The following is an 11,968-nucleotide window of genomic DNA, read 5'->3' as shown; positions in this document are numbered from 1 at the left end:
TTACCCTTAGCTGCCACTGTCATCCTTCCCCTCAGAAAGAGACCTACTTCCTGTGTCTGTCCTTTTATTGACTTTCTGTTCTGCCTTCTCATTGGTTGTAAACCCAACCACATGACCTCCTCGTCACTGCCAGTCTGTACAGATCTGCAGTTCTTCTAAGGTTGGTATTGAGATTAAAGGTGTGTGTCTCCATGCTGGCTGTATCCTTGAACACACAGGCCTAGCTCTGCCTCCCAAGAGCTGGGATTAAAAGTGTGCACCACCACTGCCCAGCTTCTGCTATGGCTTCCTATTAGCTCTGACCCTCAGGCAACTTCATTTATTAACATACAAATAAAATCACATTTCAGTGCAAATAAAATATCACCATAATTAATTTTTTAAATTTTATGTATATTGATGTTTTGCCTGCATGTATGTCTGTGTGAGTGTGTCAGATCCCCTGGAACTGGAGCTACAGACAGTTGTGAGCTGCCATGTGAGTGCTGGAATTGAACCAGAGTCCTCTGGAAGAACAGCCACTCAACCACTGAGCTGTCTCTCCAGCCCTAGCATGAATCTTTGTGTGATGAACTCCTAAGGTTATAAAAGTCTACTTAGATTAACAAAATCTAATTTAGAGATATACATATAATTACTTCTGTCCTTGGTAACTGTTCAACACCAAGTTTCAAATAAATTTTAGATAAGAAACCACATATGTTTGATAAAGTATGTTTGATTAGGGTTTACAAATTCCTAAGGTTATAAAAGTCTATTCAGGTTAGCAGAAACTGACTTAGAGATGTATGAATAACCACTTATGACTTTGCTAACTGTGTTCAACAGCCTTCTTGTAGAAAATGAGGCAATAGCTGGGTGGTGGTGGCCCATACCTATAATCCCAGCACTAGGGAGGCAGAGGCAGGCAGATCTCTGTGAGTTCAAGGTCAGCCTGGGCTACAGAGTGAGTTCCAGGACAGTCAAGGTTGTTAAACAGAGAAACTCTGTTTCAAAAAAACAAAGAAAGAAAGAAAGAAAGAAAGAAAGAAAGAAAGAAAGAAAGAAGGGAGGGAGGGAGGGAGGGAGGGAGGGAGGGAGGGAGGGAGGGAGGGAGGGAGGGAGGGAGGGAAAGGAAGGAAGGAAGGAAGGAAGAAAGGAAAAAAAGAAGGGAGGGATGGAGGGGGAAGGAAGGAAGGAAGGAAATAAGGAAGGAAATAACAAAAGCTGACACATAAATCCAGGCCAGCCTTGGTGGTTACTGTGTGATGTCTCAGAAAACATAAACAGGCTTCGAATGGTGGCTCATGCCTTTAAACACAGCATTCAGGAGATTTCTGAGTCCAGTCATGAGGTAGCGCTTAGGTGGGGCTGGTGGAGACACACTCTTAAGAATCTATAGATTTACAGACATGGGTGATCCTTTGTGTGTCGTGAAGACAGCAAAGAGGGTCGACTCTTGGTGCATGGAGTTTCTCAGTCATGGCTGGTTCCATACTCTTCCATCTTTCCCCCCTTTCCCTGTATTTTCCATCAAATTCTTTTCGGGTCAGCTTCGGTTCTAATTCCATCTATTCCAGTCTCATCTCCCATCTTCCCATCTGGAAATGTGCCTTAAGTCTTGTGTAGTAAATGGCCAGGTAGGAAAGAAAGAAGAACATTCACTAAACTGAGCTGTAATACCTCCAGTATTTCTGCTGAAACAAAGAGAATCTGGACTAACTGCAAACCTACAGGCTTAGGGCGCTGAGATAAAGAAGTACTCAGGGAATTTCCTCTGGGACTTGTCTCCACCAAGACTGCTTTATCCCAACTTCTGACCCAGGAGTAAGATGTTACCCTTCTCCCTCTTGTTGGTCCACAGAGACCAGGAGCTAGGCAGGACAATTATTGTCTGCCTGTCTTTAATGAGATGCTCAGGGAGTCTAGCCCAGTGGGAAGGATGCTGCAGGAAATACCCACCTGAGTCCCCCAAACCTCCTTGCTGCACAGAAGGCTAGGATGGTGATCACCCACTTTTCATTTGCTCAGAACCCTCCCTGGATTCTGACACTTTCCCACCTTTAGAATAAGAACACCATTGCCCAGCAAGTCCAAGCAGTGAACATGGGCCAGTTACAGCACTGAATTGTCAGGTACTGTAATATCAGAGCTGATGCCAATTTCTTTACTAGAAAATGAGGCTCACTCCTCTGTGTTGAGTCCATGAGGCTAAATTAGAGTTGAACACAATAGTAACTAGGTATTTCTCATTTTGTGTTTTGGAAGTTCATTACACTTATTGTGATGTGATGTGGTGTGGTGTGTGTGTGTGTGTGTGTGTGTGTGTGTGTGTGTGTGTGTGTGTGTGTGTGTTTGTGTATACAGTATATGTGGAGTTCAGAGGATACCTTTTTTTTTGGTTTTTCCAGACAGGGTTTCTCTGTGTAGCTTTACACCTTTCCTGGAACTCACTCTGTAGCCCAGGCTGGCCTCAAACTCACAGATCCGCCTGGCTCTGCCTCCTGAGTGCTGGGATTAAAGGCATGTGCCACCACCGCCTGGCTTCAGAGGATACCTTTAAGGGGAGTTCTTCTGCTCCTTCTACCATGAGAATCCAGGGTGCTTGGACACAGGACATCAGGCTAGGGATAAGTGTCTTCATTTCTCTCTGACCCTTGCTATTTTCTTTTTCCTATGAGCTGCTAAGGACTGGGGAAGTTAACAGGGATGTACATGATTTCAGGGAAGGGCCATCTGTGCATGCATTAAGAGAAAACATGCATTATTGTGGGTAAGTGTGGGTGGTGCATATGCCCCATGCACATGTGGAGGTCAAGGGATAACTGCGGAGCTGGTACTCTCCTTCCACCTTTAAAAGGGTTTTGGGGTCAAACTCAGGTTGTCATGTTTGTTCAGTAAACACTTTAACACACTGAAATGTCATGCAGCCCATGCATGTATGTTTTTATGTTATATTTAATCTGCACAAGGGTGAATCTGGTGGACCAGATTAATCTAGGACAGGGTGTTGGAAGCTGACAGTGTGATTCAGTTGATCCTGAGTCAGCAAATCTAACTGAGGTTTTCTTTTTAAATATATGTGTGTGTGTGTGTGTGTGTGTGTGTGTGTGTGTGTGTGTGTGTGTGTGTATGTGTGTGTGTGTGTAATGTCTGTGTGCATTTTTCTGAGTGTATGTATAGCAAAAACGCAGCGCCCAGAGATGCCAGAGGAAGTCTCTAGATCACCTGGGAAAGTGTTATACACTATTGCTGTCCACCCTGTGGGTGCTGGGAATCTGGGTCCTCTGGAAGACCAGCCAGGCATTATAATAGTTAAAACATCTCTCCAGCTCTAATGCAGGGTTTTTGTTTAATTATGTTTTTTTTTTTTACATGACAGTGTCTGTAGTATGATTTCTTGCACTCAAACCCTTTAGCTCCAACATTTCTGCCTCTCTTCTCTGTAGCTGGGCTCAGACCATGAGAGGCAGCAACCAGTCCAGCGTCTCCGAGTTCCTCCTCCTGGGACTCTCCAGGCAGCCCCAGCAGCAGCAGCAGCTCCTCTTCCTGCTCTTCCTCATCATGTACCTGGCCACTGTCCTGGGAAACCTGCTCATCATCCTGGCCATCGGCACAGACTCCCGCCTGCACACCCCCATGTACTTCTTCCTCAGCAACCTGTCCTTTGTGGATGTCTGCTTCTCATCCACCACTGTCCCCAAGGTGCTGGCCATTCATGTACTCAGGAATCAGGCCATTTCCTTCTCTGGGTGTCTCACACAGCTGTACTTTCTTTGTGTGTTTGCTGACATGGACAATTTCCTGCTGGCTGTGATGGCCTATGACCGGTATGTGGCCATATGCCACCCCTTACACTACACAACAAAGATGACCCATCAGCTCTGTGTCCTCCTTGTGGTCGGGTCATGGGTGGTATCCAGCCTGAATGCTCTGTTGCACACCCTGCTCATGGCTAGACTCTCATTCTGTGCAGACAACATCATCCCCCACTTTTTCTGTGACACGCCTCCCCTCCTGAAACTCTCCTGCTCAGACACACACCTCAATAAGCTGATGATTCTCTATGTTGCAGGGCTGTTAATGATCACCCCATTTGTTTGCATCCTTGTGTCTTATGTCCTTATTGCTTGTGCTCTCCTGAGAGTCTCATCCACGAGGGGAAGATGGAAAGCCTTCTCCACCTGCAGCTCCCACCTGGCTGTGGTCGGCCTCTTCTATGGCACCATCATATCCCTGTATTTCAATCCTTTCTCCTCCTCCTCCTCACATTCAGCTGGGAGTGACATGGCAGCTGCCATGATGTACACAGTGGTGACCCCCATGCTGAACCCTTTCATCTACAGCCTGAGAAACAAGGACATGAAAGGAGCTTTAAGGAAAGTGCTTACCATGAAATATTTATCTATTCAGAAATGTTAAAGGCTGTGAATATCACAGAGGGAACTAATGTCCAAAAATCCTTTGTGTTTTTATCAATTATCTGAAACAGCACTTGTCTTTTATACAAAAAGTATGTACTATCCATCCTGGATACAAGACCCAGGTTACAATTCCTTAGGTAAAATAATGATAAAAACTCTAACTAATGTCTTTATTCAGATTGTCTTGTCAATGCCTTGGCAAAATCCACCATGAACACACCTGTACTTTTCCTCTCACTATAAGAGATCACAGCCATGGGGAATGGGGAGGAGTCTCAATGGGACAGCACTGGAAAGGGACTAATGATAAGCCAGAGCCTGTGTTGGGTGTGGTTGGAATTGGGAATTGATTCCTGTCTCAGATGGGATGTACTTTCTGAGTTGGGATGATTCTGAATGGCTATCTTCATGCCTCTTACCTAGGAGACTGGGCTCTGGTTGGTCATGGAGTGACAGCCATGTGAGTTTTCCATCCCAGGGCAATGGGTGCAGTTGTTTTTGTTGGGAGTGGGTGATCCTTGTGCTTGTGTTAAGATGTAGTCACAACATGGTCTTTTGTGTCTTGTGCTATCAATGTATCAGAGGCTGTATTTGCTGCTGATGGTCCATGTAATTCTCTTTGTCCCTTAGCAGAGTGCCAGGATCCAGATGGGAGTGTCAGGCCACCTCTGGGACAGCACAGCTGTTCATTCTCTCTCACAGCAGAGACCTTGCCTGTGCCCACATCAGGGGAAGATCTGACTAGGTGGGTTGAGAAGTTAGGGTTCATTTGGAGTACCAGGAACCCCCAATTCTGCATCCCCTGGGGCTTCCTGTGTTATTCTTTTTTCCGAGCTTATGTAGCATACAACATGGGGCAGGAAATAGGTCAATCAATAAAAATGAGCTATGCCTTCTACAACCCAGTGTCCAGACGGCTCAGTCGACTCTGCCCTCTCTCCTTTCTCTGTTCCGTTTGTCAGTGTTGCTCGGTTTGCTCGGAGCCACTTTTTTTTTTTTTTTTAAGACCGAGTCTCTCTGTGTAGCCTGAGTGTCCTGGAACTTTCTCTTAGTTAAACATTTATATCTTAGCTTTCAGCTTTCATCACATCACAAAACTTATTTGGTTGAGGCGTATAATTTGGTTTGGTTGATCTTGTGTATTTTTATTGTTAAGATTTCTATTTTTTAATTGTAATCAATATTTTAATTCATTTGGTTTTTATCTTTTTATTTTTATTTTTAAATTATTTTATTTTATTTTACAATACCATTCAGTTCTACATATCAGCCACGGGTTCCCCTATTCTACCCCTCCCACCCTCTCCCCTTACCCCCAGTCTACCCCCCATTCCCACCTCCTCCAGGACACGTCCTCCCCCGAGGACTGCGATCAACCTGGTAGACTCAGTCCAGGCAGGTCCAGTCCCTTCCTCCCAGACTGAGCCAAGTGTCCCTGCATAAGTTCCAGGTTTCAAACAGCCAACTCATGCAGTGAGCACAGGACTTGGTCCCACTGCCTAGTTGCCTCCCAAACTGATCAAGCCAATCAACTGTCTCACCTACTCAGAGGGCCTGATCCAGCTGGGGGCCCCTCAGCCTTTGGTTCATAGTTCATGTGTTTCCATTCATTTGGCTATTTTTTTCAATAATTGAGTAAAACTGAAATTTATTTAAGCCAGAGTCGTCCTAGGGACCTCCATGCTATATATATAGCCTCCATGGTTCTATGGGTTGTGGTCTGATTGTTCTTTATTTTATATCTAGAATCCACTTATGAGTGAGTACATACCATGGCTGTCTTTCTGGGTTTGGGTTACCTCACTCAGGATGATTTTTTCTAGTTCCATCCATTTGCCTGCAAATTTCAGGCTTTCATTGTTTTTCTCTGCTGAGTAGTACTCCATTGTGTATACATACCACATTTTTTTCATCCATTCTTCCGTTGACAGGCTGTTTCCAGGTTCTGGCTATTACAAATAGTGCTGCTATGAACATAGCTGAGCATGTATCTTTATGGTATGAATCAGCATTCCTTGGGTATATGCCCAAGAGTGGGATGTCTGGGTCTTAGGGTAGTTCGATTCCTAATTTTCTGAGAAACCGCCATACTGATTTCCACAGTGGTTGTACAAGTTTACATTCCCACCAACAGTGGAGGAGTGTTCCCTTTGCTCCACATCCTCTCCAACATTGACTGTCATTGGTGTTTTTGATCGTAGCCATTCTGACAGGTGTAAGATGGTGTCTCAGAGTTGTTTTGATTTGCATTTCTCTGATGATTAAGGACATTGAGCATTTCTTTAAATGTCTTTCAGCCATTTGTGATTCTTGTTTTGTGAATTCTCTGTTTAGCTCTTTAGCCCATTTTTTAATTGGACTGTTCAGTATTTTGATGTCTGGTTTGTTGAGTTCTTTATATATTGTGGAGATCAATCCTCTGTCAGATGTGGGGTTGGTGAAGATCTATTCCCATTCTGTTGGCTGTCTTTTTGTCTTATTGACTGTATCTTTTGCCCTGCAAAAGCTTCTCAATTTTGAGAGATCTCATTTATTAATTGTTGTGCTCAGGATCTGTGCTGTTGGTGTTTTATTTAGGAAATGGTCTCCAGTGCTAATGCATTCAAGAGTGCCTCCTACTTTCTTTTCTATTAAGTTTAGTGTAACTGGATTTATGTTGAGGTCTTGGATCCACTTGGACTTGAGTTTTGTGCATGGTGACAGATATGGATCTATTTGTAATCTTTTACATATTGACATCCAGTTATGCCAGCACCATTTGTTGAAGATACTTTCTTTTTTCCATTGTATAGTTTTGGCTCCTTTGTCAAAAACCAGGTGTTCATATGTGCATGGATTAATGTCAGGGTCTTCAATTCGATTCCATTGGTCCGTATGTCGGTTTTTATACCAGTACCAAGCTGTTTTTATTACTATAGCTCTATAGTAGAGTTTGAGGTCAGGGATGGTGATGCCTCCAAGGGTTGCTTTATCGTATAGGATTCTTTTAGCTATCCTGGGTCTTTTGTTTTTCCACATATGAAGTTGAGTATTTTTCTTTCCAAGTCTGTGAATAATTGTGTTGGGATTTTGATGGGGATTGCATTGAATCTGTAGATTGCTTTTGGTAAGATTGCCATTTTTACTATGTTAATTCTACCTATCCATGAGCATGGGAGATCCTTCCATTTTCTGATATCTTCTTCAATTTCTTTCTTTAGAGATTTAAAGTTCTTGTCAAAAAGGTCCTTCACTTGTTTAGTTAGTGTTATCCCAAGGTATTTTATACTATTTGTGGCTATTGTAAAGGGTGATGTTTCTCTGACTTCTTTCTCATCCCTTTTATCATTTGTGTATAGGAGGGCTACTGACTTTTTTGAGTTGATCTTATATCCTGCCACTTTACTGAAGGAGTTTATCAGCTGTAGGAGTTCCCTGGTAGAGTTTTTGGGGTCACTTATGTATACTATCATATCATCTACAAATAGTGAAAGTTTGACTTCTTCCTTGCCAATTTGTATCCCTTTGATCTCCTTTTGTTGTCTTATTGCTCTAGCTAGAACTTCTAGTACTATATTGAATAAATAAGGGGAGAGAGGACAGCTTTGTCTTTTTCCTGAAGTTAGTGGTATCGCTTTGAGTTTCTCTCCATTTAATTTGATGCTTGCTGTTGGCTTGCTATAAATTGCTTTTATTATGTTTAGAAATGTTCCTTGTATTCCTGATCTTTCTAAGACCTTTATCATGAAGGGGTGTTGGATTTTGTCAAAGGCTTTTTCAGCATCTAAGGAGATGATCATGTGGTTTTTTTTTCAGTTTGTTTATATGGTGTATTACATTGACTGATTTTCGTATGTTGAACCATCCTTGCATCCCTGGGATGAATCCTACTTGGTCGTGATGGATGATTGTTTTGATGTATTCTTGGATTCGTTTTGCCAATATTTTGTTGAGTATTTTTGCATCAATGTTCATGAGGGAGATTGGTCTGTAGTTCTCTTTCTTTGTTGCATCTTTGTGTGGTTTGGGTATCAGGGTAATTGTAGCCTCATAAAAAAGAGTTTGGTAGTGTTCCTTTTGTTTCTATTGTGTGGAACACTTTGAAAAGTATTGGTATTAGTTCTTCTTTGAAAGTCTGGTAGAATTCTGCACTGAAACCATCTGGTCCTGGGCTTTTTTTGGTTGGGAGACTTTTGATGACTGTTTCTATTTCTTTAGGGGTTATTGGTCTATTTAAATGGTTTATCTGGTCTTGATTTAATTTTGGTATGTGGTATTTATCCAGAAAATTGTCCATTTCTTCCTGGTTTTCCATTTTTGTGGAGTACAGGTTTTTGAAGTATGATCTGATGATTCTCTGGATTTCCTCATTGTCTGTTGTTATGTCTCCCTTTTCATTTCTGATTTTGTAAATTTGGGTGCTCTCTCTTTGCCTTTTGGTTAATTTGGCTAGGGGTTTGTCTATCTTGTTGATTTTTTCAAAGAACCAACTCTTTGTTTCATTGATTTTTTGTATTGTTCTCTTGTTTTCTTTTTTTGTTGATTTCAGTCCTCAATTTGATTATTTCCTGGCGTCTATTTCTCCTGGGTGAGTTTGTTTCTTTTTGTTCTAGAGCTTTCAGTTGTGCTGTTAATTCATTGGTATGGGATTGCTCCATCTTCTTTATGTGTGCATTTAGAGCTATGAATTTTCCTCTTAGCACTGCTTTCACAGTGTCCCATAAGTTTGGGTATGTTGTACTTTCATTTTCATTGAATTCTAGGAAATCTTTAATTCTTTCTTTATTTCTTCCTTGACCCATTGATGTTTCAAGTGGACATTATTCAGTTTCCATGAGTTTGTGGGTTTTCTATAATTTTTGTAGTTGTTGAGGTCTAACTTTGAGGCATGGTGGTCTGATAAGATACAGGAGGTTATTCCATTTTTTTTTATCTGTTGAAATTTGTTTTGTGTCCAAGCATGTGGTCAATTTTTGAGAAGGTTCCATGGGGTGCTGAGAAGAAGGTATATTCTTTTGTGTTGAAAGACCCCAGCATACTTGCTTAGCCTAACGACATTTTGAGCAAGGCCTGAAAAGTACGGGGAAAGTTCAGTTAGAGAACATGGGCACAGGAACAAACAGGGTATCTACGGTCGGCCACCTCGCCCCAGAACAGGGTACTAAAGGTCAGAAAAACAACTTGTAACCAAGTCAGCAGGCGTGTCGAGCTCGGGGAAAAACCACGAACTGTCCTGGGTTTGAACCTGGCCTCATTTGAATCGTCCAATCAGAACCCTGTAAACCATGCTTCTCGTGCTCCTGCTGCCCGACCCTATAAAAACCCTCCACTCCAGCCGGTCGGCGCGCCAGTCTCTTGAGCCTCTTGAGGGACTGTGTTGCCCCGGGTACCCGTGTTCCTGAATAAAGCCTCTTGCTGTTTGCATCTGACTTATGGTCTCGGTGTGATCTCTGGGCGAGGGTCTCTCCAGAGGGAAGACTACCTTCGGGGGTCTTTCAGTGTTAGGATGGAATGTTCTGTAGATATCTATTAGGTCCATTTGAGTCATAGCATCTGTTAAGTCCTTTATTTGTTTGTTAAGTTTCAGTCTGGTAGATGTGTCTTTTGGTGAGAGTCGTGTGTTAAAATCTCCCACTACTAATGTGTGGGGTTTGATGTGCGTTTTAAACTTTAGTCGTCTTTCTTTTATGAATGTGGGTGTTTTTGTATTTGGAGCATAAATGTTTAGAATCGAGACTTCATCTTGATGGATTTTTCCCGTGATAAATATGTAATGTCCATCCTGATTTCTTTTGATTGATTTTAGTTTGAAGTCTATTTTATTAGATATTAGGATAGCTACACCAGCTTGTTTCTTAGGTCCATTTGCTTGGAAAGCCTTTTCCCAGCCCTTTACTCGGGGGTAGTGTCTGTTTTTGAAGTTAAGGTGTGTTTCTTGTATGCAGCAGATGGATGGGTCCTGTTTTCTTATCCATTCTGTTAGCCTGTGTCTTTTTATAGGTGAGTTGAGACCATTGATATTGATGGATATTAATGACCAGTGATTGTTAATTCTTGTTACTTTTTGTGGTTGTGTTGTTTTGTCCTTCTGTGGTGTATGTTGGTGTGGGATTATCTATTGCTTGATTTTTCATGGATGTGTTTAGCTTCTTTGGGTTGGATTTTCCCTTCTAGTGCTTTCTGTAGGGCTGGGTTTGTGGACAGGTATTGATTAAATCTGGTTTTATCCGGGAATATTTTGTTTACTCCGCCTATGGTGATTGAGAGTTTTGCTGGGTATAATAGTCTGGGTTGGCATCCGTGGTCTCTTAGTGTCTGCATGAGATTTGTCCATGATCTTCTAGCTTTCATAGTCTCTATTGAGTAGTCTGGTGTTATTCTGATGGGTTTGCCTTTATATGTTACTTGGTCTTTTTCCTTTGCTGCTCTTAATATTTTTTCTTTGTTCTGTGTGTTTAGTGTTTTGATTATTATGTGGCAAGGGGACTTTTTTTTTTGGATCCAGCCTATTGGGTGTTCTGTAAGCTTCTTGTATCTTCATAGGTATTTCTTTCTTTAGGTTAGGAAAGTTTTCTTCTATGATTTTGTTGAATATATTTTCTGTGCCTTTGAGTTGGTATTCTTCTCCTTCTTCTATCCCTATTATTCTTAGGTTTGGTCTTTTCGTGATGTCTCAAATTTCCTGGACATTTTGTGTTACGACTTTTTTGTCTTTAGTGTTTTCTTTGACTGACAAATCTATTTTCTCTATGTGTCTTCAGTGTCAGAGATTCTCTGTTCCATTTCTTGCAATCGGTTGGTTATGCTTGTTTCTGTTGTTCCTGTTCGTTTAGTCAGGATTTTCCATTTCCAGCATTCCCTCAGCATGTGTTTTCTTTATTGGCTCAAATTCATTTTTCAGATCTTAGAATGTTTCTTTCATCTGTTTAATTGCTTTTTCTTTGCTTTCTTTGATTTCTTCCCATTTTTTGTTCATTTTTTCTTCCATTTCTTTAAGGGAGTTTTTTATTTCCTCTTTAATGGAGTTTTTCATTTCCTCTTTAAGGGAAGTTTTTATTTCCTCTTTAAGGGAGTTTTTCATTTCCTCTTTAAGGAAAGTTTTTATTTCCTCTTTGAGGGAATGTTTTATTTCTTCTTTAAGGGCCTCTATCATCTTCTTAAAGTCATTCTTAGGGTTGATTTCTTCTGTTTCTTCTGTCTTAGTATGTTCAGGTCTTGCAGGTGTAGAATCACTAAGTTCTGATGTTGCCGTATAGGTCTTTATGTTCTTGCCTGTATTTTTGCACTGGCAAAAATACTTTGCCCTCATCTCTTCCTCTGTGCGGTACAGGTGGTGTCTGTGTCTGAGAGTGCCTTCTTGTTCTAATTTTTAGTCTTGGTTTAGTAGGAGTTCTTGGTTAAATTGGTGCTATTGGGCTATTTCTTCAGGGGCCGCTGATCTCAGTCGGTGAAGTGTATACTTATGGTTCTGGTGATCTGGTTTGGTGGCTGGGCAGCGCCTTCTTCTGTGTTCCCAGGTCACGTTTTGTTCATTTGTCAACTCCTTAGCTGATCTTTTTTCTTCAGACTTCAAACTGTAGGCATCT

The 11,968-nt window shown here is 41.7% G+C and overlaps 1 protein-coding gene across 1 annotated transcript; it reads left to right on the top strand.

The window, feature by feature from the left end:
* The first annotated feature begins 3,434 nt into the window (after positions 1–3,434).
* LOC102916488 (olfactory receptor 1f45-like) lies at positions 3,435–7,403 on the top strand. The gene is made up of 2 exons (XM_076577499.1): positions 3,435–4,376; positions 7,128–7,403. Exons 1-2 carry the CDS (start codon positions 3,442–3,444, stop codon positions 7,327–7,329), a joined length of 1,137 nt encoding a protein of 378 aa, XP_076433614.1. The 5' UTR covers positions 3,435–3,441; the 3' UTR covers positions 7,330–7,403.
* Positions 7,404–11,968: the final 4,565 nt, after the last annotated feature.

The sequence above is a fragment of the Peromyscus maniculatus genome, chromosome 8 (assembly GCF_049852395.1).
Source record: "Peromyscus maniculatus bairdii isolate BWxNUB_F1_BW_parent chromosome 8, HU_Pman_BW_mat_3.1, whole genome shotgun sequence".
NCBI lineage: Eukaryota > Metazoa > Chordata > Mammalia > Rodentia > Cricetidae > Peromyscus > Peromyscus maniculatus.
This window is presented reverse-complemented; position numbering and strand designations above follow the sequence as displayed.

Coding starts and splice junctions, on each gene's coding strand:
- LOC102916488 (XM_076577499.1), top strand. CDS start 3,442: ATGAGAGGCAGCAACCAGTCCAGCGTCTCCGAGTTCCTCCTCCTGGGA. Junction 4,377..7,127: donor AGGAAAGTGCTTACCATGAA/ATATTTATCTAT, acceptor TATTTGTAATCT/TTTACATATTGACATCCAGT.